General features: G+C 35.3%; 1 protein-coding gene across 10 annotated transcripts in view; it reads right to left on the reverse strand.

Annotated features, from left to right (window-relative positions):
• The window catches only part of ARHGAP12 (Rho GTPase activating protein 12), a 123039-nt gene that overhangs the window by 47806 nt on the left and 50510 nt on the right, over window positions 1-24723 (reverse strand). For 4 of the 10 annotated variants that reach the window (XM_045183059.3, XM_045183058.3, XM_024573863.4 and 1 more), the window contains 3 exons: window positions 17194-17457; window positions 10431-10571; window positions 8874-8954 (listed from right to left, as the gene is read on the reverse strand). The exons of 1 other annotated variant lie outside the window; for it this stretch is intronic. In XM_045183059.3, coding sequence (XP_045038994.1) covers window positions 8874-8954; window positions 10431-10571; window positions 17194-17457 — 486 coding nt within the window. The remainder of the gene's footprint in view (window positions 1-8873; window positions 8955-10430; window positions 10572-17193; window positions 17458-24723) is intronic. 5 more of the 10 variants (XM_045183060.3, XM_024573864.4, XM_045183061.3 and 2 more) reach the window with 4 other exon arrangements.

Below are 24723 nucleotides of genomic sequence, written 5' to 3' on the forward strand. Positions count from 1 at the left end.
TTAAAAGTTATGCTGTTTTATACAGGTAATTTAGTAAATGATACATTATAATAAAGTAACAAAAGAAATCTTCTTTTTAAGGGTTACATTCTTCTACTGAAACCAAAAGATATCTAATATATCTATTACCTCTGCTCCTAAAAAGCCCAGTAAATCTTAAAATTTAATGACTGGCTGTAATTTCAATTAAAGTATCTTTGGTACTTTTTAATATTTTAAGGTGTTTTTAATGTTCCAATATCTTTCTCCACAATATGCCACTTATTCTCTCCAAAATGAATCCATACAGTCCCCTCTCAAACTGTCTCCCAAAACTGTTATTTCATTCTTCACATTAAAATTTGCCAAAGCCAGGTAATCAAGGTAGGTGTTTGTTATTAATTCACTGTGGCTAATCTTAAAATTGATCACAGTTCACTTAGGGATCATTTCTAGAATAAACAAGTTTAAAGGCTACCAAAAAAATTCTGTGCCAGAAATCTCTAAGTGAAAAGAGACCCAATTATTAAAGAGTGCTATATTACCCTTTCAAGATAACCATCGTTAGCAATAATGAAAATTAATACTTGTGTGAAAGCTTACACATGAATATCGTTACTTATCCTAGCTTTTGACCTTTACAATTATCACAACTATTTAAAAAACCCTTTCTATGTGGCAACAAAAATAATGTAAAGTTAAACTAGGTAATAATCACAATTTTAAATGTGCTAATTGTTTTACTAGGCAATAGTATGTTCATAAAAGCCATTAAAAAGCATATATGAAACATAAAATCTAGTGTAGACAGAATACAAAAATAAAGTGTGATAATTAGAGAAACGAAATATAAGACCCCACAACACACACACGCACACCCCTACTTTAACCACATGGCTAAAAAACATTTTCCTAATCCCTTTAAAAATATTTTTATTTAAAAAAATTTAACTGAAATTTTATTTGAATTATGTCAAACTTATACAAAACAATAGAGACTATAATGAAAATCTACCATCAAGCCTTAACATCTCTAACATTAAGACATTTGCTTCAGGTACCTTTTAAAAAAAAAGAAAACAAGAGACTAAAGCCGTATTAGAGGCTCTACATGTCATACAGCTTCCAGATTCCATTCCTCTCTCACCCTCCCCAGCAGTAAGTACCACGTAATTCAGTGGTCATTATTCTCATGCATTTTATAATTTGATACATACTTATGTATATGTAAATGTATGTATTACTTGTTTTAAAGTTTATATAAATGGAATCATATACACGTATTCTTCAACTTGCTCTTTTCATTCAATGTTTTCATTTTTAAAAATGTATCCACATTAGTGAGTATGCAGGGCTAACTCATTTACTTTTATTTCTACAAAATGGCTATAAATGGATACGCCCACGGTGGTAATACTAATTTACACTCTCACCAGCAGCATATCATGCATATCATGCTGCTGGTGAGAGTGTAAATTAGTGCCTTGCACTGCTCTACTTGGTATTGTTGAACTCATATGCATTTATGTATACAAAATAAATGTATGTATATTTGCAAACATTTAAAAAATCTATCTGAAGGGTAAAATGCTCTCTCAGTGTTTTAATTCACATTTTCCTAGGTACTTGTAAAACTGAGTATCTTTTCGCGTACTTATTTCAAGTACCTCCTCTTCTGTGTATTGCTTAGTCATGTACTTGGCCTATTTTCAACTGGATTATCTTTCTCTTATTGGTAGGTATAAAAGAACAGGATGTTCTCTTGGGATCCTAAACCTTTGTAGCTGAGTTGAAGACATCTTTTCCTAGTCTGCAGCTCACCTTTTCTCCTTTGTGTATTGTGTTTTTTACATTAGAAGACATTTCGTTTAATTTTGATGCAGTCACATATGTTAATCTGTCCTTTCATAGTTTTTCCTTATCTAGTATTGTTTAAGAAATCCTTCCTACTTTGAAGTCAAAGATATTCTTTGATAAATCCTTCTATAGCCTTTATGTGCCTATTATATTTATATCTCTAATCTACCTGGAAGTGTTAAATCAGGTCAAGGTTTACGTTTAGTTATTTTTCTCTCTCATGTGAATAACCAATAATCCTAGCAGTTTATTGCACAGTACATGCCTAACCCGCTGATTCGTAATGCCACATCTGAGCTTCCTATTTTGTTCTGGTCTATTTCTCTACACATGTCCCCATACTACCGCATCTTAATCACCGCAGCTGGAATCCCATCCCTCCTGTGTACCCCACCCAACACACACACATTCTCCCTACTCAGAAATATTTTGTTTCTTCACAGAACTGTTTGCAAATAGAATTTAGCACGAGTTGCAAAAAGATGGGGAGGGAGATGGTAAATGGAAATGCAGTGAATTTTACAGACTAACATGGCCACTATTATAAAATTAACTCCCAATGCAACATCATAATGGTATACTGCACCATTTATTCAGGTCTTCTTTTGTCCTTCACTTCTGCTCTGAAGTTTTACTTAAGATCTTACAAACTTTTAACAGGCATCTTCTTAGTCAAGATTCTCCTTTAGCTGCTGCTGCGGCTAATGCAAAGAGGAACTTTATTTCCATCACATTTTCAAACTGACTACTTACTAGAGAAACGAGTAGTTTTTACATTGATTTTATACCCAGCAATTCTACTGAACTCTCATCAGTTGTTAGTTTGTGGATTCTCTTAATTTTCTAGTAATCAAAGAAAAAAAAAAAAAACCAACCAACTGTATCTTTCTTTTCAATTCTACTATAGGTATCCCCTACTTTCCACAAGTTTGTATTATGCCACTTCCCTTTTATAAAAGACCTATACTTGTTTTCACCAGCAGAAAAAAAGATCCAAAGAAAAATTTTGCTTTTCATGAAAAAGCTGTCATGTACTCTATTTTATGCCACTTTGGCTTATGGAAGGTTTCATAGGAACGTTCTACTTTCTGAAAGCAGGAAAAACTAGTATTTCTTTTTCTTTCTCTTATTTTATAGTTGACCAGAGGCAGTGATAGAGAAGTTCTAATCTAGTTACTAATTCTAATGGAAAAGCTTCTGTAATCTCACCACATACTACGAGATTTACTGCATATTATTTGATAACCTTTAGCATGATGTAATATATCATTACATTTGAAGTGATTTTTCTTGTAGAAGCATATAGTTGGGTCATAGTTTTTTATCCATTCTGAAAATCTTTTAACAGATATGTCTAGGACATTTATATTTAATGTAATTATTTATGTTAGGATTAAGTCTGTTTTCTGTTCTGTTTACATCCCTGTTTCTCCTTTTCTGCCTTTCTGTGGGCTACTGCTATATTTTAATTTATCTATATAGATGTTCCCAGACTTACTTACAATGGGGTTACTTCCCCAAAAAACCATCAGAAGTTATAAATATTGGAAGTTGAAAATGCATTTAATACACCCAATCTACTGAACAGCATAGCTAAGTTGAGCCTACCTTAAACATTCTCAGAACACAATACCCCCCAAACAAAAAAACAAACAAAAACTGCTGGCAACACAGCACACCGTGGAGTATCTGTTGTTTACCCTCATGATCACGTGCCTGGCTGAGAGCTGTACTCCAGGCAGGAGCCCCGCATCACGAGAGAGGACTGTGTGTGTATCTCTAGCCCGTCAAAATGCAAAATGTGAAGTACGGTTTCTCCTGAATGCCAACCACTTTCACACCATCATAAGGTAGAAAAACCGTAACTCAGGACCATTTGTAGTTTTTTTCTTTCCTTCTTTTAAGGATTTTATTTATTTACTTATTTTCAGAGAGGGGAAAGGAGAGAGAAAGAGAGGGAGAGAAACATCGATGTGAGCTACACGGGCCAAGTGTAGTTTCTCGAATTTATCTCTTGTTATGGTTTTTAGTGCTTGCTCTAGGGATTACACTTGACATACTTAATGCCATCAGTCTACTACTATCAGCATTTTATTCCTTCAAGTGGAATGTAGAAACCTTACTCAAAATTACATTACTCTCCCCTCTTTTTGATATAGTTGTCTTAAACATCTCTACAAGGGGGCCCCCAAAACCAGTATATGTAATAAAGAGTGTATTTATTCTTACATGTTTAAACTTCAGTCACCTTTAAAGTACTCTCCATTTGATACAATACACCTAATTGAGATGTTTCTTCCACTGCTGAAAACAGTTTTTGGATTTGTCTATTTTGATGCCTTTTTGTTCTGCTGTTTTTTGTTTCATCTCTTCCACATTGGCAAAACATTTCCCTTTAAGGACTTTTTTCAATGGGGAAACAAACAAAGTGTCACTCAAGGCAAGATCAGGTGAATGTGGAGGGTGGGCACAGGGATCATGACATTTTTGGTCAAAAACCGCTGAACACTCAGTGCGGTTTGAGCAGGCGCACTCACAGATCACCCAGCATGAGACTGGCCAACGCAAATGCACTGAGTCTTCAAAAAAAAATTCACCGAAGCTGAATGCAGCCTCTCACAACAAGGCTACTTAGTGCACTGATACAGATGGGCTCCCAGAACCCTCACCTGGGGGGGAAGCCTGTACTACAAGGGGGGAAGTCTCCAGAAAGGTAATTTTTGTTCTGAGTATCAAACATAATTTTTGAATTCAGGACAAAGTCTCCTCAGATATTCAGCCTTCCAACTGTTTCTCCATTCCCGATGTTCCAAATTTTCGTCAGTTAGCATTTCCCTTTTGTTTATAGCAATTTTTTCAGAAAAAGATGGCTAGTGCTAAATCTCTCAATTTACTTTCATCTAAAAATGTCTTTATTTTATTTGCATTCCTGAAGGAAATTTTTGCTGGATACACAATTATGGATTAACAGGTCTTCTCTTTCAACACCTGAAAAATGCTATACCACTTCCTTCTGGCTTCACAGTTTCTAAGAAGACTGCCATTCAACTCATTATTACCCTACAGGTAATGTGCTGTTTCACTGAGATGCTTTCAAGATTGGAGGGGGCCGGGGTGACGGTAGTGAAGTCCTTAAGTTTTCAGAAATTGGATTACAATGCTGACGTGGATTTCTTTGGGTCTATCCTGTCTACTGTTTCCTCAGCTTCTTGAATCTGTTGGGTTTGCCTTTTACCAAATTTGGAACATTTTCAAACAGTATTTCTTCAAATGTTTTTCAGCCTTGCACTCTTTCTCCTCTCCTGGAACTCCAATAAAACAAATGTTAGATCTTTTGTATTTTCCCACAGACTCTGAGGCTTTGTTTATTTATTTATTTAAAAAAATCTATTTTTCCTGGGACCAGTAGCCTGACCTGGCATATTCTTCTCATGGCGATGGCAGAGGTGAAAGAACAAGCCCTGTACAGAAGCCCATCTCACTTCGATGCTTTCTGATAGGTTTGCTCACATTCCATCAGTGAAAGCAAGTCACATGACTGAACTCAGTTAACAGAATGACAACATACCCCACCCACAGTGGGAGGCCACTACACAGCAAAAGGTGCACAGGAAAGAGCACTGATACAGCAGTGGGTAAAGGACGGCCTCAGTGGCTCAATGATGCAATCCACCCAGGTAGGTAATCTCATCTTTAACCCTTTGATGGCTTTCACGATGGTCTCCCTATAATGATGTCCTGTAGACCCAGTAAACTTTGTCAACACATGGATTTCCACCTATCCTTCCTTTAGCTTTAGAAAACACCTGTAAGTCATATTTCTATATATTATTTCTCTACCATTTCCTCCATTTACTTCCTAGTATGAGTATAGAAAACTCTACCTATCTTCCATTTCCCTTAACTATGCATTAATGTTACCTTCCTCTGTCTCTTCTGTAGTTTATGCTACCCACTGTACTTTTTATTTCAATGACTATCTTTTTTATCTCAAAAACTTCTAGTTTATATGAACAGTAAAATGACAACAAACTTACAACTATCAACAACTGACTCTAAAAAACAAAAACTAAGCAAACACGTAGAACAGGAACAGAACCGGAGAAATGGAGATCACATGGAAGGTTATCAGTGGGGAAGGGAAGGGAGAAAATGGTGGGGAGGTACAGGGAATAAGAAGCATAATTGGTAGGCATAAAATAAACGGGGAGAGGTTAAGAATGGTATAGGAAACAGAGAAGCCAAAGAACTTATATGTACGACCCATGGACATGAACTAAGGAGGAAGGAATGATGGAGGGTTGGGGGGTGCAGGCTGGAGTGGGGATAAAGGGAGAAAAAAAATTGAGAAAACTGTAACAGCATAATCAATGAAATATACTTAAAAATAAAAAAACAAAACATAAACCTTATTTAAAACAAACGAAGCAATTTCATTTTAAAAAACCCTTTTTTTATTCTTTATTCCATTTACCTGTTCATGTAACATTTGTTTCGATTTTTTTGGTTCCTCATTTAAATCTTTGAAAATCTACAACATATAAAGTCTTTATCATCTAGAGTACAATGATCTCTTGATTTTCTCATGTCTATAATAGCATCAGTTTTTTATGTCTTTTTTAAAAAAAATTCTAAATGGCATTCATTTTGAGAGATATTTTGTTTCTTTGCTCTTTATTCATCCCTCTTTATTTTTCCTTACCAATCCTTCCTCTTGTCTTTGGGCTTACATTCCCTTCACCTATGCCCAATCTAGAACCAGATGTATATAATGTGTGTGTACAAGTTCTATCTTCCTTAGCTGGCATATGAACATGTTTCTCCTTTCCAAATTTATAACAAAGTCCTTGAGGGGAAAGACCAGGCTCTATGCATTTGTATCTTGTAGAACACCTACACAGTACCGAGCATCAAAGATGTATTCAGAAAATAGTGGTTAAGTTTCTAATCTCTGTATTGAGGGTTACAAATCTGCCTGACAGAACTTATTTAAGACTTACTTTCATTGTTAGATTTCTTAGGATACTGAATTTAATCTGTAATTTTCTTTATCTTATATTAAGAATCCATTAAATAGTGGTTCCAAAACATTTTTCCTTATTCCCGCTGTACCCAACTTGAGCCTCCTCTACATATCAAATTTAATTGGAAATTCAAGAAATTGCCTAGACCTTCTGACACTTTATTCTAAGTGGCATATGGCGGCAGAAAATAAGATAATATCACAGAACTAATAACACTGGTCACAATCGGCATCCATTTCCATTTCTGTAAAACTAACTACCCTTTAAGGTTTTGATATAACTCAAGTTCCTTGCCTCTCATCTCCCTTTCACCCAGGGCATCTCCAGAAGTTAGTTTCCTAATATTGAGCCTATATATCTTCTTAAATACAATACTTAAAAAATACTTAAAAAAACAACACTTAAAAAAACAATGATACTGTCTAAATGTAAACTTTAATATGACTTCTAATTAGAAAATGTTAATTTAAACAACACAGTGGTTAAAAATATGAAATAGTTTTAGTTCTGCTGAGATGGGCAAAAAAGAAAGTACCTATGGAAAATGCGTGATAAAGTACCCAAAAATGCTTATTTGAAGACTTTACAAAGCTTTTTTAACTACAAGAGAATTCTAGGGCTATATTTGACAGCCAAATTAACCAGTAAGAACCAATATTTCCTTCATCCCTCTCTCCCTAACCCCCACCAAGTTTCCATTATAGCAACCTACATTGTTCCTTGAGATCCGTGGAGGTTGATCAACATAACATTTTAAAGCCATCAGAATTATAATGGAGCTCTTTTGCTACTGGCTCAACACAGATGCACAAGGCATGTTCTTAGAAATGAACTACAGGCTGTATATATCATCTTATTTCATGAGTATCAAGCCAGATAACACTCACATAGGAAAAAAACTACTGTTAGCACCAGTTCACTAGATTAGTAACACCTAGTAATTTTTTTCTATATCCCCATGTATTTATTTATACCAAATATTTTTTCTTTAAATGGACTTATTTTAGGGAAAAGAAATTTCTTTAAAAACTAAAGTCTATCTGATAATTGATGCCAGACATGCTAATTATAGTTGTTTTCTAAAGTATTAAAGTAATGTACTAATTAAAATCTAAGTGTTTGCTCAGATATCATTCAAACTTAGCCCTGATGTCAGTCTGAAGAGAGATACCCCGCCCGACGACACCCCAGCAGATCTTATCACTGTGACACGCTGCCTCTCAGCCAGTAACTGACTGGGTTACAACACACGCTGCATGAATAAACTTGAATAGTGAGTTGATTTTCTTTCTCTTCAAAATAAAGATTAAATATAAGACCAATTTCAAGTAGAAAATTTAATGTATTCAAGATAACTAGATACAAGATGGCACTATTGGCAATGAAGAGAAATCTTATTCCAAGAATAATTAAAAACAAATTTCACGTTAAACCAAAACAATTTTTAATAGGAATAATCAATAATATCTACAAAAATAATGTACGTTTTAGAAAATTTTAGCCAATCACAAGATTCTTGATGAATTCTGAAGAAATTAATTTTGTTGCTTTTTAAAAAGTTGAACAGATTAAGCAAAGAAAAAAAAAACTTACAGATGCAGACAACAGTATGGTAATTACAAGAGGAAAAGAAGGTAAAGTGGGAATAAATGGTGATGGAAGCACACCTGACTTGGGATGAACACACAATACAATATGCAGATGGTATATTACAGAACTGTATACCTTAAACCTATATAATTTTATTGACCAATGTTACCCCAATAAATTCAGTAAAAAATTAATAAAATAAAAACGTCGAGTATGTATGAGGGACCCACGGACAGAGCCAAACGAGTGTGGGATTGAGGGCGGGAGGTGGGTGTGGGAAAATGGAGACAACTGTATTCGAACATCAATAAAAAAAAGTAAAAAAAAAGTTGAATAAAAATTTAAAAATAAATCTACTGAAACCATTTTCATATTATTTCATCCACTATTTTTAAACAGAAATTCAGTGTTAAGGTTTATTACCTTTGGCAATTCCCACTCCGACCTAGATCCATCGGCACTGTAGTAATATTGTCTACCTTGATCATCAACATGCTTGAGCCACTATAAAAACAGAACAGTGGTATCTTTTAATTTAAGTAAAAGAGAGTTTAGGCTTTTATAATCAGAGACATCAGATATTATTCTTCTAAGTTCTAGTCTACTTGCTTTAGAAAGCTGCAAAAAACAATTTATCAACCTGAGGCTAATACTTACATTTTAAGTTTAGAAAGAGTAAATGAACTCAATATTAAATGTAAGCTTATTTTCCCTCCCTTTCATCCAAAGTCAAGCTAGTAGTTCAAGTACCACTGAAAACATAAGAAATACTCTTATATAACATAAAGATAGAGATACATGTGCACTGAACACAGGGCCACACCCACCCCCAAAACAGGATTGAAAATTTAACAGAAGAGGATTTTTCTTCAATCTTTAAGTAGAAAACTACTGAACAATTTAAGCCAAACTTCATGTAGCCAACATATCTTACTCACTATGATTAAATAATCATAGCAAAACTATTTCATACAATGTAATACAGAGAATGTGAAGAGGGAAAGCCTACTGCTAATACAAACATGTGATCTTGACTGTAATATATGTGAATACTACCATTTCCTCACATTCAAATAATTAAAGCAGAAATGGGGGAGGGGGCGGGGGTAAAACCCTACCTCCTCCATTCTTTCCCAAGGGCCTATCCTCTAAACCAGCCCAATCAACTCAGTTACTTTCTCTGATGATCTGAGATGCAATACACACATAAAACTTCAATATGCATTTCCAAACTAGTTAATTAATCATAAGATACTAGATTCATCATGACTGTTTTTTTTATATAACTTGGTTATAAAAGAAAAAGGAGTATAGGAAGTGAGGTAGTATGTCATAACAACAAGCTAAGAAAACTAGTATTACCAAAAATCTATTCCCCAAGAAAAATACAGTCAGTCCTTTGTATCCTCAGGTTTCCCACCCACAGATTTAACCAACTGCAGACTGAAAATATCCCTCCCCATTCCCCAAATCCCAGAAAGTTCCAAAAAGCAAAATTTAGATTTGCCACATGCCAAACTCTACACTGAATCCTGCGAACGAAGTGATACGTAGGCAGACTCTGCTGTAGGCCATGTGCAAACACTGTACCATTTTACATAACCCAAGGACCTGAGCACCCTTGGATTATGGTATCTGTGGGGGGAAAAGAGGGTCCTGGAACCAACCCCTCAAGGATACTAAGGGATGACTGTATAAAGCAGTATGTTTACTGAAGAAGTCTAAACAGAATGACACTCAACAAGCCTACTCTTAAAAAGGTCTGTCTTAAGTTCTGACGCCATAAAAATCAATGTAATTGGGTGCAGTTCAAAACCATGAGTCAGTAGTTAGACACTGAGTTTTCATGTTGTCAATCTACATGACTACAAATTACAATGAAAAGTATTTTGAGTGTTTTTTAAATACTAATAAATTTCAGTACACGATTTTACAAGAGGATTTAACCAAGAAAACTAGAGGAGAAAAAAAAGAATGTACCTTTTCATTAGTATAGTCACTGGTATACAAGGTATGCCCACGTTCATCCAACTCTTCTGACCAACCCCTTGGAGGAGAACCACACTGCCTATCTGACTGGCTGTAACAAATGCTGTGGAAGTTTTCTTCTGATGAAAGAAGCTACAAATAGTCAGAAATATAAGGATTTTTCTTCTTTGACAATGTAAGTATGCAGTAGTTGAAAATCTAAGAGATTAAGCAACTGTATTTGACTATAAATACAAAAATAACCTGAATATATTTTAATAATTTTCAAAACAAATAGTTCACTCTTTTTAATGGTATACTGTAAGTGTTAAGGTGAAATTAATAGTAGTTATTTCATCCCATTAATGCAACCCTAGAAAAGTTCACCACCCTGGCAAGGTAGCTCAGTAGATTACAGTGTCATCCCAATACACCACGGTTGTGGGCTCAGTCTCCAGTCAGGGCACATACAAATAATCAACCAATGACTGCAAAAATAAGCAGAAGGACAAATGGATGTTTCCTTCTGTCCCTTTCTCTCTCTCTAAAAAAACAATAAACAAATTTCAAAGAAAAGTTCACCATAATAAAATTGAAAACAACGTTTTCACAGAGACAAAAATGCTACCTTTTATTTAATGCTGCCTTTGAACTGAAATCAGGTTGAAAAATGACACAGGAGTGTACGCACAAACACGCCTCTGTACCAGCAAAGCAGGTGATGAAGGGCACCGAGTATCTTCACATTCTCACTCACCTGTGAGTCTGTCACAAGTTCCTAGTCAAATGCCTGGCAAACAACAGTGCTCCATCAGTGTAACTTAAACTATTTTTAAAAAGTGTGTGGGAGACATGGGAGAAAAGATACTACCTTGGTAACACTATTTTATGTTCTAATTTATTGGCAAGTTTTCCTAACTCACTCAACCAAATGCTTATTAAAGACAGTTGGAAACTAAACTTTAAAACAAAACAAAAACAAAAAATCAAGCACAAAGATTAAGAAGTTCAGTGTACAAATAATTTAGGTATGCTTTACTTTAAAAAGCACAATAAACTCCAGACATATAAGACACTGAAAAAAAAAAGACTGAGAAAAGTTAATCTCTGCTTTTTCAAATACAAGGCACCATAATGTGGCTAAGTAGCAATTTGGCTGCACTTCACTCATTCAATAAATATCTACTGGGTTAATTCTCACGTGCAAATAACTCTTCCAGGGTCACTTTCAGGTAAAAGGGTTTTTGTAATTAAATCTTAACCATGTATTTTCTACCACTGTAATTTGATCTGTAACACTAAGGTAGATTCTAAATGTTGCAGAAGTAATTTAAAAACAAAGAGCCTAATATTAATACATTCACAAGTACTGACAAAGATAATGCTGCAGAAGCCTTGCAAGTGAGCTGCGTATGTTTTAATAGTAACATTTAAAAAAATTGGAGTCCTGACTGGTGTGGCTCAGTGGGTTGGGTGTCATCCCACAAACCGAAAGGTTGCATGTTCGATTCCAGGTCACGGCACATGCCTGGGTTGTGGGCCAGGTCCCCGGTTGGGGGTGTGCAAGAGGTAACCAATTGACATTTCTCTTGAACATCAATCTCTCTCTCTCTCTCCCTTTGTTCCCTTCTCTCTGAAAATAAAACCTTTTTTTTTAAAAAAAGGAAAACCTAATTTAAACATCAGGAATTTTTTCAATTTAATAGAGACCACTTAAAATGTAAGCTCAGGTATGCAAAGGGCAATAAAATCTTTTAGCAACAGAATAAAAGGCAATCTAATTAATAAAATTAATCTAAGAAACACTGAATATTTTTCATAAATATGATTTTTGAGTTGACAAAATGCTCACCACAATTTCCCAATTTTTGAGCAAAAAAGAGACTCCTTTCTGCCATAAAAAGTAAGAAACAGGAGTAGCTTTAAGATCTTGATATTTATACTGTTAGGAAAGAGCCATTTAATGGCAATGAAATAAAAACTAAGAGTATTTTTGGCAAGGATTCTCCAAACATTAACTGCTCTATACTAAATACTTCTACTCAACAGGATACCTGGCTCAGGAACTTTGGGGTATATACCCTGCAGCACATGTAGCCTAGCAGATATGTGAGAGGGCTTTAAAAATGTTCCATTTATAGCATACTAAAAGGTAGGTACCCAACTGATCATCTGGATGAAACATTTTTAAAAATCATTAATGAGCGAGAGGTTAGTTAAGTAATACCTTGGAGGACAAAAACTAAGTAGAAGAATCCAAAAAGATAAGGAAAGACCAGCTTTCTCCTCGAAGGCGTTTGCCAAACCTCGAACTAGAACGTTAGTTTTCAAGGCCATGCAGAAGTATTAAGGAACAGGACTCAGGACCACCAAAGACAGGGACTCTAAAAGGACACCCTACAATACAAAACTGGAACCGCCAAGAATTAAACCCACAGACTATGGGTGAGCCAGAAGGAAATTTTGTCCCTTTATTCAACACTAGGGAAATCACAGGAATCCTCCCCAGTAATGGGGGGAAATTAGGGAAATCCTTAATCACAAACCCATCTTCAAGTAATACAAATTACCTACCTAAGTGGCCAGTAAAGACTAAAGCTACAAACTTAGTTTCAAATGTTCAGAGGATACTAGTTTGCCTAAGCACCTGGCAGACACAACAGCAAACACTCTCTAAAGGAAGAAACTTCCAACCCCAGCATTAAAGACTTCTTATACATGATACCCTGGCCAGTGTGGCTCAGTTGGCTGGAGCATCGTCCTGGTATCCTAAAGGTCACAGGTTCAATTCCCGGTCAGAGCACATACCTAGGTTGTGGGTTTTATCCAGTCTGAGAAAGGACGATCCCCTGTCTCAGCACATAAGATCCCCCATCCGGGCACGTACCAATGCTTCTCTCTCTTCTTTTCTCTCTCTCCCTCTCTAACAGTAATGAAAAAATGTCCTCAGGTGAGGATTAAAAAAACTTCCTATATATGAATTTCTAAGAACTATAATCTCATGTTAAGACACACACACACACGCCTGTGCCATGAGGTGAAGCAACACACCATGAGTGACAGCAGAAAAACAGACAGCATGCTCAGATTTTCAATGACTTTATATACCAGAATTATCAAAAACAAAAATATAAGACTAAAAAAAGATATAACAAATAAATGCAACAGATGACCCTTCACTGGATCCTTCATCGCAGGAAAGAAACTATAAAGGACATTACTTAAAAAGTCAGAAACATAGGATATTAACTGCATATTAAACAATACATTAGCATTAAATTGTTTCTGTGATAAATCTATTTTCACCAAAAAAGAGGTTTTACTGGAAAATGTCCACATACTTAAGAGAATTAAAAAAATTATGTTGTCTTCTCCAAATGGTTCAAAATAAGTTACTAGAAGATGGAAGGAGGGAGAGAAAAATCAAGCAAATGTAGCAAAACACTAACAACTGGTAACCTATGTGAAGAGTCTGGTACACGGATTCTCACTATACTGTCTTTCTAGTTTTTTGTAGGCTTAAAACTTTTCAAAGTAATAAGAGGGGAAGCTACCAAACAAATAAAAATAACACATTTTTAAAATTCAAGGACTGGTTTATCATCAAGTAAAAATGTAGATGAAGAAAATAGTGAACAGGAGCTACATCTAGCAGTCACTGAGAATGAATCAAAGAGCCATAGAGATAACAGTTTTAAATATAAGGGAAATCAAGAGACATGACAGAGTGAGCAGACAAAATGTTCATCTACTCAACATTCCAGAACAAGAAGAAAGGGAAAACGGAGCAGAAGCTGTAGAGAGATAACGGCTAAGAATTTTCCAAAACTGATCAAAGATAGGACTCCTCAAATTCAGGGGTCCCAACAAAGCCCTGGCAGGAAATAGAAAAGATACTTCGTCTAATCACATGGTGGTGAAAATGACAGATAAGTCTTTAAAAGCTGCCAGCATGCAGCAACAAGCTGTCCTTGAGATGAAGACCATCAACTGACAACTAAATTGTCATCACTAGCCATGGAAGCCTGGAGACATGAGAATAAAATCTTTAATAAATTAGGGGAAAAAACAAACAAGTAAACATTCAACTTAGATCTGTATACCCAGTAAAGACATTCTTCAAATACAAGGATGAAATAAGTAAATTTCCAAATAAACAAAAGCTAAGACTCTATCACTAAGCGATCCTCACCAAGGAAATTTAAAAGTATGTACTTAAGACGGCAGAAAAGTTATCCAAGATAATCTAATTTTTGCAAAGAAATATGACTTTAAAAGGTGGTAAATCTGACAATTAATTTTAAGAGTCACCCTGTACAACAATAACAAGGGGGCTAAAAATAGAAACAAAATATAAAGACAACAATGGCACAAAAATATGTACAGTTCCTGCACAGCTTTAAGGAGCAAGAAGATACTAACTTTAGAATTTGATAGTGTGCACGTCAAAATTTCTAAGGCAGGCTTCTCAACAGCAGCACCACTGACATTTAGAGCCAGATACTGTGTGTGGGGGGTGTCTTGTGACTCACAGACTATTCCACAGCATCTCTGGCCTCCATCCCCTGGAGACCAGGGGCGCTCTCCCAGCTGCAACAACCAAAATTGTCTTCACATCGTCTAACCCCTACCCCTCAGGCGAACTGTCCCCAGTTGAGAATCTTTGCTCTAGTGTGAACACTGAAATAATAAGCCTCAAAGTTAAGATGAAAGACTGAACACTTGCTCAATTTCAAACCCCACTAAAATAAAAATAGTATGTTTTAAAAGACCTAAACCCACAAGAAGAGTCACGAAACTCTGAAAGCTGAGCAGAACAACAAAGCAGAATCTAAACTGGTGAGAGTGGGGAGTGGAGTTGTGAAGGGAAGATGAAATCCAACAAGTTTATAAAGAATCTTCAAACGGCGCAGGAACTGAAAGTATCATGTATTCCCGGAACTGGAGGTGAATGCAGGGGTACTAAAGTAAGGACTAAGATTGCCAGAACCCCCTTTTTCACACCTAGCTGCTGGACGCTCACCTCTCCCTTATACCAGAAGCACAGTATTTGTTCCCTCTCAAGAGGGAAAAACGGTAAGATTCTGAGCTGGAAGACAACAACTCAGACATCATAATTGAGACAAGGGTACTAAACAGAAAGAGGAGACACCACGGATTGTACGCAAAATTGAATGCTAACTATGCACACCCTCGCAGCCCTGACTTTCTAGAGAGATTTTAAAACTTCTGTGGAAACTTTGGTTAGTCTAAAAGGAAAGGCCTAATGATTCTAACACTAGGAACTCCCCAACAAGTAGCTGACCCAGCCTGCCAAAAAGTAAAGTTCAAAATGCCTTACATTCAGGAAAACTAGCAATTATATATGAGAGCACAATACAGACATTTTCACAAAGTCTCAACTTTGCCTCCCATGCACAACCCTTCTCAAAAAGTTACTGGGAGATGTGTTCCAGCCACTTTGGAAACACCTATTTTTACGATTTGTGCAGAGACTGGCAGTGTAAGCTGAGACTCTGATATACAAATCACTCTTTCATTTATTGAGATAGAAAGCTAAAAAACATATTGTTAAAAGTTCCTGTGTGTCCTTTAAATTCCTTTAAATCACTCTATAACTTAGTCCTTTCCCCAACTCTCCCAAATTACAAGATTTTACTTTACTGTTGATACACAGGATAATTCATTTTCAAATCTTTCTAGATCTACATTTCAAATTAATCTTCCTAACACCTTTCTTATTACAGTAACCAGAAATAATTTCTCTCACTATTCTCAATCTCATTCTTGAACACTAAAGTACAAGTTACCACCACACCAACGCTATAAATAACCAACCAAAAAATGGGACAAGAAGAGGGATTATTAACACAAAAAGCTTTTAGAATCTGCTAAATACTGGTGTTACCTGATTTTTTCAGCTCCCGTTTTTTATTGTACAAGCCAGCTGCTCTTTGTAAGAGCAGGGTGTCCTATGCAGGCCAGGACCCTGACTATGGAACAGCAGGATTTAGCACCAGTATGTCAACCCCAACCAAACTTTCCCGGCATATCTAAGACAACCCCAGGAATCTCTACAGGCCTCTGAGGTAAGTATGTGTCAAAACAAAGCTGGCCAATTCACCACACCACCCTTCATCAAGAAGTGTGGGGAAAGGTGAAACCAAGGCAGGGAGGGGAAAGATAGTATGAACACCTGTCAGAGAAAACAATGACCGTAGAACGCATTGTCAAACTTACAGGATGATCCATTTTTAGCACAGACGTAAGATTATATTTATTTCCCTTCCATGTAAACAAAAAGTGATCTTGAACATATGACTGACAGGAACTGAGAAGTTATCCTGCTCACAGACCAAATCAATCAAGTGTGTGTTTGAATCAGTTAAATATCTGCCGTTATGTATTTGGCTAAGACACATTATTTCTTTCCATCTTTTTCTAAAAAAAAGTCACTGCTTGGGCAATAACAGTGATTTAACTATCTTCTAGCACATCAGCACATGAAGGAAATCATTGGCACCATGCAGCTTTAGTAGAGTTAATTCTGCAACTAGTAAGCACACTACAAGGTTAGCTACTGTCTACTAGTTAAGAGATTAGGCAGTAACTAGCATTAACATAATAAAATTTGGAAAGAAGATTTGGTATCTTAGAGATTTCAAGTGTTCTATTATTTCAGTACAAAGATACAAACCTATTCCCTCCTTTTGTCTCTGAATAATGAAAAAACCAAAGTTCGGTAACTCACTGATGGACTTCCTGATTCTCATACCTCTGGTTCTCCTGGACTTTGAAAATCTCCTTTGCCCATGCTCGTATCACGAGTCCATCGAGGGGGTTTCCAAGTTCTTTCCTGTGTTCCTCTGTTATAGTAATAACTACGTCCTGAACTATCTTTATGAGTTTCCCATTCTCCATTAATCTGAATTGCTGGGCTCCCAGGAAGTGGAGGGAGAGCAGACTGGGATAGTTTCAGTTCTTGAAGGTTAGCATACACAGGAGAATCTGGACGTCCTTGATTTGGAGGTGTTGTTGCCTGTGAAAATTTTGAAATATTCATATTTAAACTGGCATAAAATAAATTAAAATTAAGTAACACACAGGATATATAAACATATATACTAAAATTCATTTTAGAACATATATAGGTATATATACTCTATCTGAGGAAGTAACAGTTTCAATATTCAGAGTTTGAAAAAAATTAAAGATTCAAATAGAATCCAAAGTGTGATTAAAAACTTTCCCTCACCCTGAAAGAATATACGACTAGAAGTCAAGAGGTGTGGGTGCCAGTCCACGATCTGGCAATAACCAGTTGTGTGACACTGGATCGGATCACTTCACCTCTCTAAATACGGATTTTGTAATAGCTCTAAATGAGAAACCTGGGTTAAACAACCTAGGTCTGCTTTGGCTCTAAAATTCTATGACTTTAGACAATTTTTAAAACACAAAAAGCCTCATGAGTTACATGAGTAACTCAGCAATTATTCAGAAAACTATCAAAAGAAATATTTTTATATTCAAAACTTTAATATTAAATCGGGAATATAAATGAAAGATCTTTAAAGGAGATAGATTACTTCAGCTAACAATTTATTACATTCTATTCCTTCTCAGTTATGATTTCTTAGTGGTCATAAACAAATCATTTAATTTATTCCTAGTTCCCTTAATTGTGAATTTCCTAATAGTGGAAAAATAAGAATGAGCAGCAACTCTGATTTACATGCTTGATCTTAACCTACATTTTTTAGTTTTAAATGTTTCACTAGATGTCAAGAGCAGAATACTCTTCACACACTTTGCATAAGGACATTGTAAACTGTTATAATTTAGTTGCTGGAAAAAAGCGCACGTCTACGAATACCTTTTTGTATTTGTGTATTCATAGTTTTGTATGTATCTTTCTTTTTATGACAGGGGTTCTCAACCTCAGCACCTCTGCATTTTGGGACAGATCATTCTTTGTTGTGGAGCCTGTCCTGCACGTCACAGAATGTTCACCAGCATCTTTGGCCTCTACCCCCTACACAACGGTGGCATTCCCTCACCCTCCATTAGGACAACTACAAAGTCTCCAGACACTGCCAAATGTCCCCTGGGGATAAAACTCTCCTTGGTTTAGAACCACTGCTTTATCACATAAATCCTAGAGTTACGTTCATATGTTCAATACCTCAATAACATACCCATTATTGTATGAATGCTTAAAAATGTTGAATTAGAAAGGGAAATGTAGAGATATACTGAACCAGTTTTACTGAAATTAAAGTACTGTAACTTCTGAAAAAATTATTTGCCTATAAAACAATTACAACGAATCTAAATTACATAATAAGCTTTGAAATAGAAAACACTAAAAATAATCCACAACTTGAATACATTTGTAAAATGTTTACCTTTGGTCTTTTTATACATGGTAATTATGGCCAATACAGTTTACTCAATGATACAAATTAGACTGATACAAATTATAATCATACAAATCAACATATTTCTAAAAATGCTAGCTTTGACTTTAGACTACTGCTGAATGGCATCTTCCTATGAGGAAAATCTATCCCCAAAGACAAATTTCCATGTATTTCTCTTCCAAACTAATTATGTATCCTGTTGAATTCACTAGGATAACAATGCTACTCTGACTAAAATAAACTGTTAATAATTCTATATAGTAAATCATTTCCCAGAAACGTATCAAGAGACTATTTATTCAACAAGTATTAAAAGAAAAAAGCTCTTACTTTGTTCCTGATTCTTTTCCAGACTTGGGGAAATAAAGATACCAAGAAACAGCCTCTTTCTAAATGTTGTTTATGGACAAATTCTACTACATTTTAAAGAAACAACTAGTTCCTGTTGTTTAAAAAGTTCAAATTTAAAGTTTTTCTAATTTAAAAATTAGACTACTTAAACACAGTTTGTAAAGTTAATGTAATTCTGAAATAAAAGCAGGGAAGAATTAAATGTGAGAAAATTATAAACCAATCTCACTTATAAATGACAATATACCAAATAAAACATTAGCAGTCAGAGTGGCCATCATAACCAAATCAACAAACAAGTGCTGGAGAGGCTGTGCAGAAAAGGGAACCCTAGTGCAGTGTTGGTGGGAATGCAGACTGGTGCAGCCACAATGGAAAACAGTATGGAATTTCCTCAGAAAACTAAAAATGGAACTGCCTTTTGACCTAGCAACACCACTACTGGGATTATATCCTAAGAATCCTGAAACACCAATTCAAAAGAACCTATGCACCCCAATGTTCATAGCAGCACAATTTACAGTAGCCAAGTGCTGGAAGCAACCTAAGTGCCCATCAGTAAATGAGTGGATCAAAAAAAGATGGTACATTTACACAATGGAATTCTATGCAGCAGAAAGAAAGAAGGAGCTCCTACCCTTTCCAACAGCATGGATGGAAATGGAGAGTGTTATGCTAAGTGAAATAAGCCAGGTGGTGAAAGACAAATACCGTATGATCTCACCTGTAAGTGGAACCTAATCAACAAAACAAATAAGCAAGCAAAATATAACCAGAAACACTGAAATAAAGAACAAACTGATAGTAACAAGAGGGAACAGGGGAGAAGGATAATGGGGGAAAATAGAGGAAGGTTCATCAAGGAACATGTATGAAGGACACATGGACAAAGCCAAAGGAGGTAGGTTTGAGGGTGGGAGGTGGGACAGGGGCCGTGGTGGGATGAAAATGGAGACAACTGTACTTCAACAACAATAAAAAAATAATAATAAAATAATACTAAATAAATAAATAGAAAACTTCTGACTTATATGTGGCTGATATAAGAGGTAAGGGTGCACACAAAAAAACTGGCAATCAAATCCAGAACTGCATTAAATAAATCAGGAAAAGAGCAGGTATGTTAAGAAACTCTTGTCTTTAGGAAATCTCTCACTGTAATCCTTTGCATTGACAGACTAACATGGTCATCTCCACAGACCAACAAAGTATTTGGTAAAATTCAATATGGATTCAGGATAAAACTCAGCAAGTGAGGAACAGATGATGTCTCCTCAATTTGACTTTTAAAAATTATTTAGAATAAACATCATTCTTAGCATGACATTGATGGAAAGCATTTTCATTAAAATGAAGAATAATACTAAGATGCTTTTATTCAACATTGTACTGGAGTTCCTAAGCAATGTACCAAGATATGAAAAATGAAACTTAAATAAATACCAAAAAGAAAAACCCTGGTATATGTCATTGATATAATCAATATCTGAAAACCAAAGTCCATGAAAACTACTAAATTTAATTACGTGGCCAGATATAAGATCATTTCATCAGTTTCCCATATGTGAGCAATAAGTTAGAATTAACAGAATAAAAAAATCTCATTTATAATGGGAGAAAAACTGTTTAACACAAATAAGCTCTAACAAAAATATAGAAAACCAAGTGAGGAATACTTATAAAACTTTCCTTAGGCCCCGAAAAATATATTTGAATAGATGAACTTGTGCTCCCAAATGGAAAAACTGAACTTTGTAAACATTACTGCTCCAAAAATTGATCTATAAATTTTATAAATTCAATACAATGTTCAGCCCATAACATGGTCAGTACACTGCACCTAGCGCACAGTCACACTTAATGAGATTTGTTGAATGGACAAACAAACGAACAAGTGCAAACACATATGCCCAACTAAAAGCAAAATTAAGGACTCTGGTTACATGTGAGGAAACTAGGAAAACACCCACATTTCCAGTTTGGGAAATAGAATGAACAGTTGTGCCAGCACCTAAGATAGAAACTACCTAAAAATGAATTGAGTGTCAAGTTCTCAGCTAGGTGCTAATATTAAAACTATGAATAAAAAAATGTCTTTTGTTCTAGGACCTCATAGGAAAAGAAAGTGTAACAAAAATCATTTAAATGCATATTAGACACAATGCTAGAACTACACAAGGGATACCATAGAGCAAAAAGGAAGAGACCTGGAAACAAGTAACTACACCTCAGAAATTCAAAAGTTAGCCAGGTAAAAGCTGAGGATACAGGAGGAGCACGAAAAAAGTTTGAGGTGATAAAAAAAGCATGGTACAGTCGGGAATGATGCTGACTTACAGAGTAGGCAAAAGGAGCAGCAAGAGAAATATCTAAGGGGAAGCAAATGACAATAAGGAAAGTTGGCATGTCATGTTAAAAAACAGCCATATCCAGTAGCATTTAGGGAACCAGTGAATACTTTAAGTCAGAAGTACACTCTGATTTAAAATTTAGAAATATTACAGATTTTAGAGGGACACAACTAAAGGCACAGATCATTTAGGAGGCTGGAAGAACAGGACAGACACAAAAATGCAGAAAGCTGCAAGAGGACAAGAGTAGAAGGAATGGAAAAGCAGGGCCAGAGTCGAGAATAATTAGAAGGTTAAATTAACAGACAGATTGTATCTTTGTTTATGTGAAGCATATGTTTTGTTGTATGTGTTTTTAACTATAGATTAAATAACGTCAAGATGAAGAATAGGATAAAAAGAGAGAAGCCAAGAAGAGTTCCATTTAGACTGCATTTAGACACGCCTTTTGAAAATCCAGGTGAAAATGCTCAGACTGTTAGATACACAGATTGGGAGCTCAGCACAGAAATCGGGGCTGAAAGTATAAATGTAAAAGTCATTATCCTATAGGTGGAGCCCTACAGAATGAGAGCAGGAGGAAGACAGAACCCTGAAGAACACTGAGCAGCTGTTTCATGAATTAAAGTTATAACGTAAGTACACAGCACAAGGACTGGCACGGTGACTTCTACTATTGTTATCATTGAAATTAATATAATTAAGTTATCAAAGTAAGAGGATGTAGTAAAGGAGGCAAAACAGGAAGTCTGAAGTAGAAGGTATAACCGGAAAAAGTATTTAGAAGTCAAGGAGGAGGAAAATTTCAAGAAGGGGGGAAACCTGATGGTACCAATCCAAAGACTTCACCATAAAGGCTCTGAAACCACGACCAGGTTCAGCGATTAAGAAGTCATTAAAAGACTTCAGCTTCCAGCCTCAAGGATCAGAAATTATCTTCCTTCTGCAAACAACTAGAAAAGTCAATAAAACACAGAAAATTATTTTTACGTATGTACAACAAGTAGCCCAGGACTGTGATTCCTGAGAAGAAAAAAAGGTGGGCGCTGCCACTGCCATCCTTTTTGCCTGGAGGTGGTTTCCAGAGGCAGCCCAGGGATGAGAAGGCCAAACGGAGTCTAGCAAACTCAGTAAGTGAACAGGACAGAAACACACTTATTACACGTATTACTCAGAGTAACAAAAATAATAGAAGAAACAAAACTAATTAGATAAATATCAAGCACTGCAGAAAGGAAAAAGGGAAGAGAATGGTCTCCTTTTTTAAAAATCAGGAAATTTTCAAGTGTGGTATTCTTCAAAATTGATAAACCAAGAAATAAAGGCAGCAATGATGATGTCTGATCAAGATATACAAAGTAATCCTAAGTAGAAGAACATGTAGTTAGAAGAGGTTTATTGGCAAGGAATGAATGGTTAAACTTTATTTAATATTTTACCTTCTCCCTTTCCACCAGTTAAATTTTTTGATGGTCATTTGAAATATTGTTCATTCACTATTAGAAAGGGTTTCTTAATGAATTTGTTTTCTTTAATGAACTCAAAATCAGCTTCAACTTTCAATTCCAAAGTGTATGGAAGAAACAGGTGAACCCTCAGTATTTTTGTTAATAATCTCATTTCTGGCAAAAGGGAACTGTCCATGCTTATTACCAACAGCTCCGACCACTGAGAAAACTTCAAGGTACTTACCATTGATTGATCACTAATGATTTTTTTCCTCAACAACTTGTGAAAGGATACATTCATGGTAGAAAAAAACTTAATATAAAATATCAAACTAATTTTTACATATATACAAAACATATTTACAACAAGGGATGGTTAAGCAACTATACGCCATTTCGTCTAGTGAAGCAAAAATAGAGTTTTTTTTTTTAAATACTGGATGCTGGTAAAGGTACAATGTAACAATTTTAGTTTACTGGTAGTAATTTTAATTAGCTGAACCTTTTTGGAAAAGTTTGGCAGTATGTTTCAAAGCTTTTAAAAATATTTGGACTCTCAGCCAAGTAGGGGAGGGAATCTTAGATACAGGAAAAAAAAGGTTTTCTCCCACAAAGACGATCATTCCAATATTATTTATTAGATCTAAAAATCCAACAGAAGAATGGTTAAGCAAATAAATATCCAATATATGAGGCAATACTATACAAGCAATGAAAATGTCAATGATTTTTAATAACATAATAAAAAATTTTATGAGGTTAATGAGAAAAAAAATATATGAAACTGCTTTTAACTTCCAACTAAACTCTAACTAAAAATTTCTTTTTTGGGATGATTTTTAAAATTGTTTATGCTATTACAGTTGTACCAATTTTTCCCTAACTAAAAATTTCAAAGTATGAAGAAAAACAAACTAAAACATTCTCAGAGTTCTCTGGACAATGGGATTATATATGATTCTTTTTCTATGTGCTTTATTTCCCAATTTTTGTTACAATGAGAATTATTACCTTTGGAGTTTGATTAGGGGAAGAATCTGGGGCACATGCCTAGCCCACTGACTCATAAAAGTGAAGGCAACAGTATTAACACTAATTTCTTAAGGGGTGGTAAATCGATCATCTATATCAGACTCACCTAGAGATGCTGACTAAAATTCTTGGGTCATATCCCATCATATCCCAGAGTTACCGTGGTAGGGACAGTGGTGGGGGCAGTTAGTCAAGAATTGGTATATCTTAAGTAACTTATGTGATTTTTATGTACACTACTGTTCAGAAGACACTACCTGAATGACTTAGGGCTAACTGTTCACCATGCCTCAATAAATTTGTATTATAAAATATATAAGTATTTAAAAAGACAATTCTAAAGTCCACACCACCAGTTGCTTCTTACTCTGAAAGTCAAAGGAAGAAGAGTTAAAAATGTTTAAAAAACAACAAAAAGTGTTTTCATAAATGAATCAAATAAAAATTAGTTTACTAATTATTTTTAAGTATTCTGCACTTAAACAGAACAACCTTGTTCATGAATTGTCACCAACAAAATCAAGTGGATTTTTCACGCCCTCCCCCCCAAAAAAAGACCTTTTAAAAGAACAACAAAAAAGTTAATTTTATGGGCCACATCTGTCATTAATTAACAACTGAATTGGGACTAGTACCTCTGCACATGACCTAATTTTGTATTTAAAAAAAGACTTGGCCTGTTCCACTTTATCTATACATA

Source organism: Desmodus rotundus, chromosome 4, assembly GCF_022682495.2.
Source record: "Desmodus rotundus isolate HL8 chromosome 4, HLdesRot8A.1, whole genome shotgun sequence".
Lineage (NCBI taxonomy): Eukaryota > Metazoa > Chordata > Mammalia > Chiroptera > Phyllostomidae > Desmodus > Desmodus rotundus.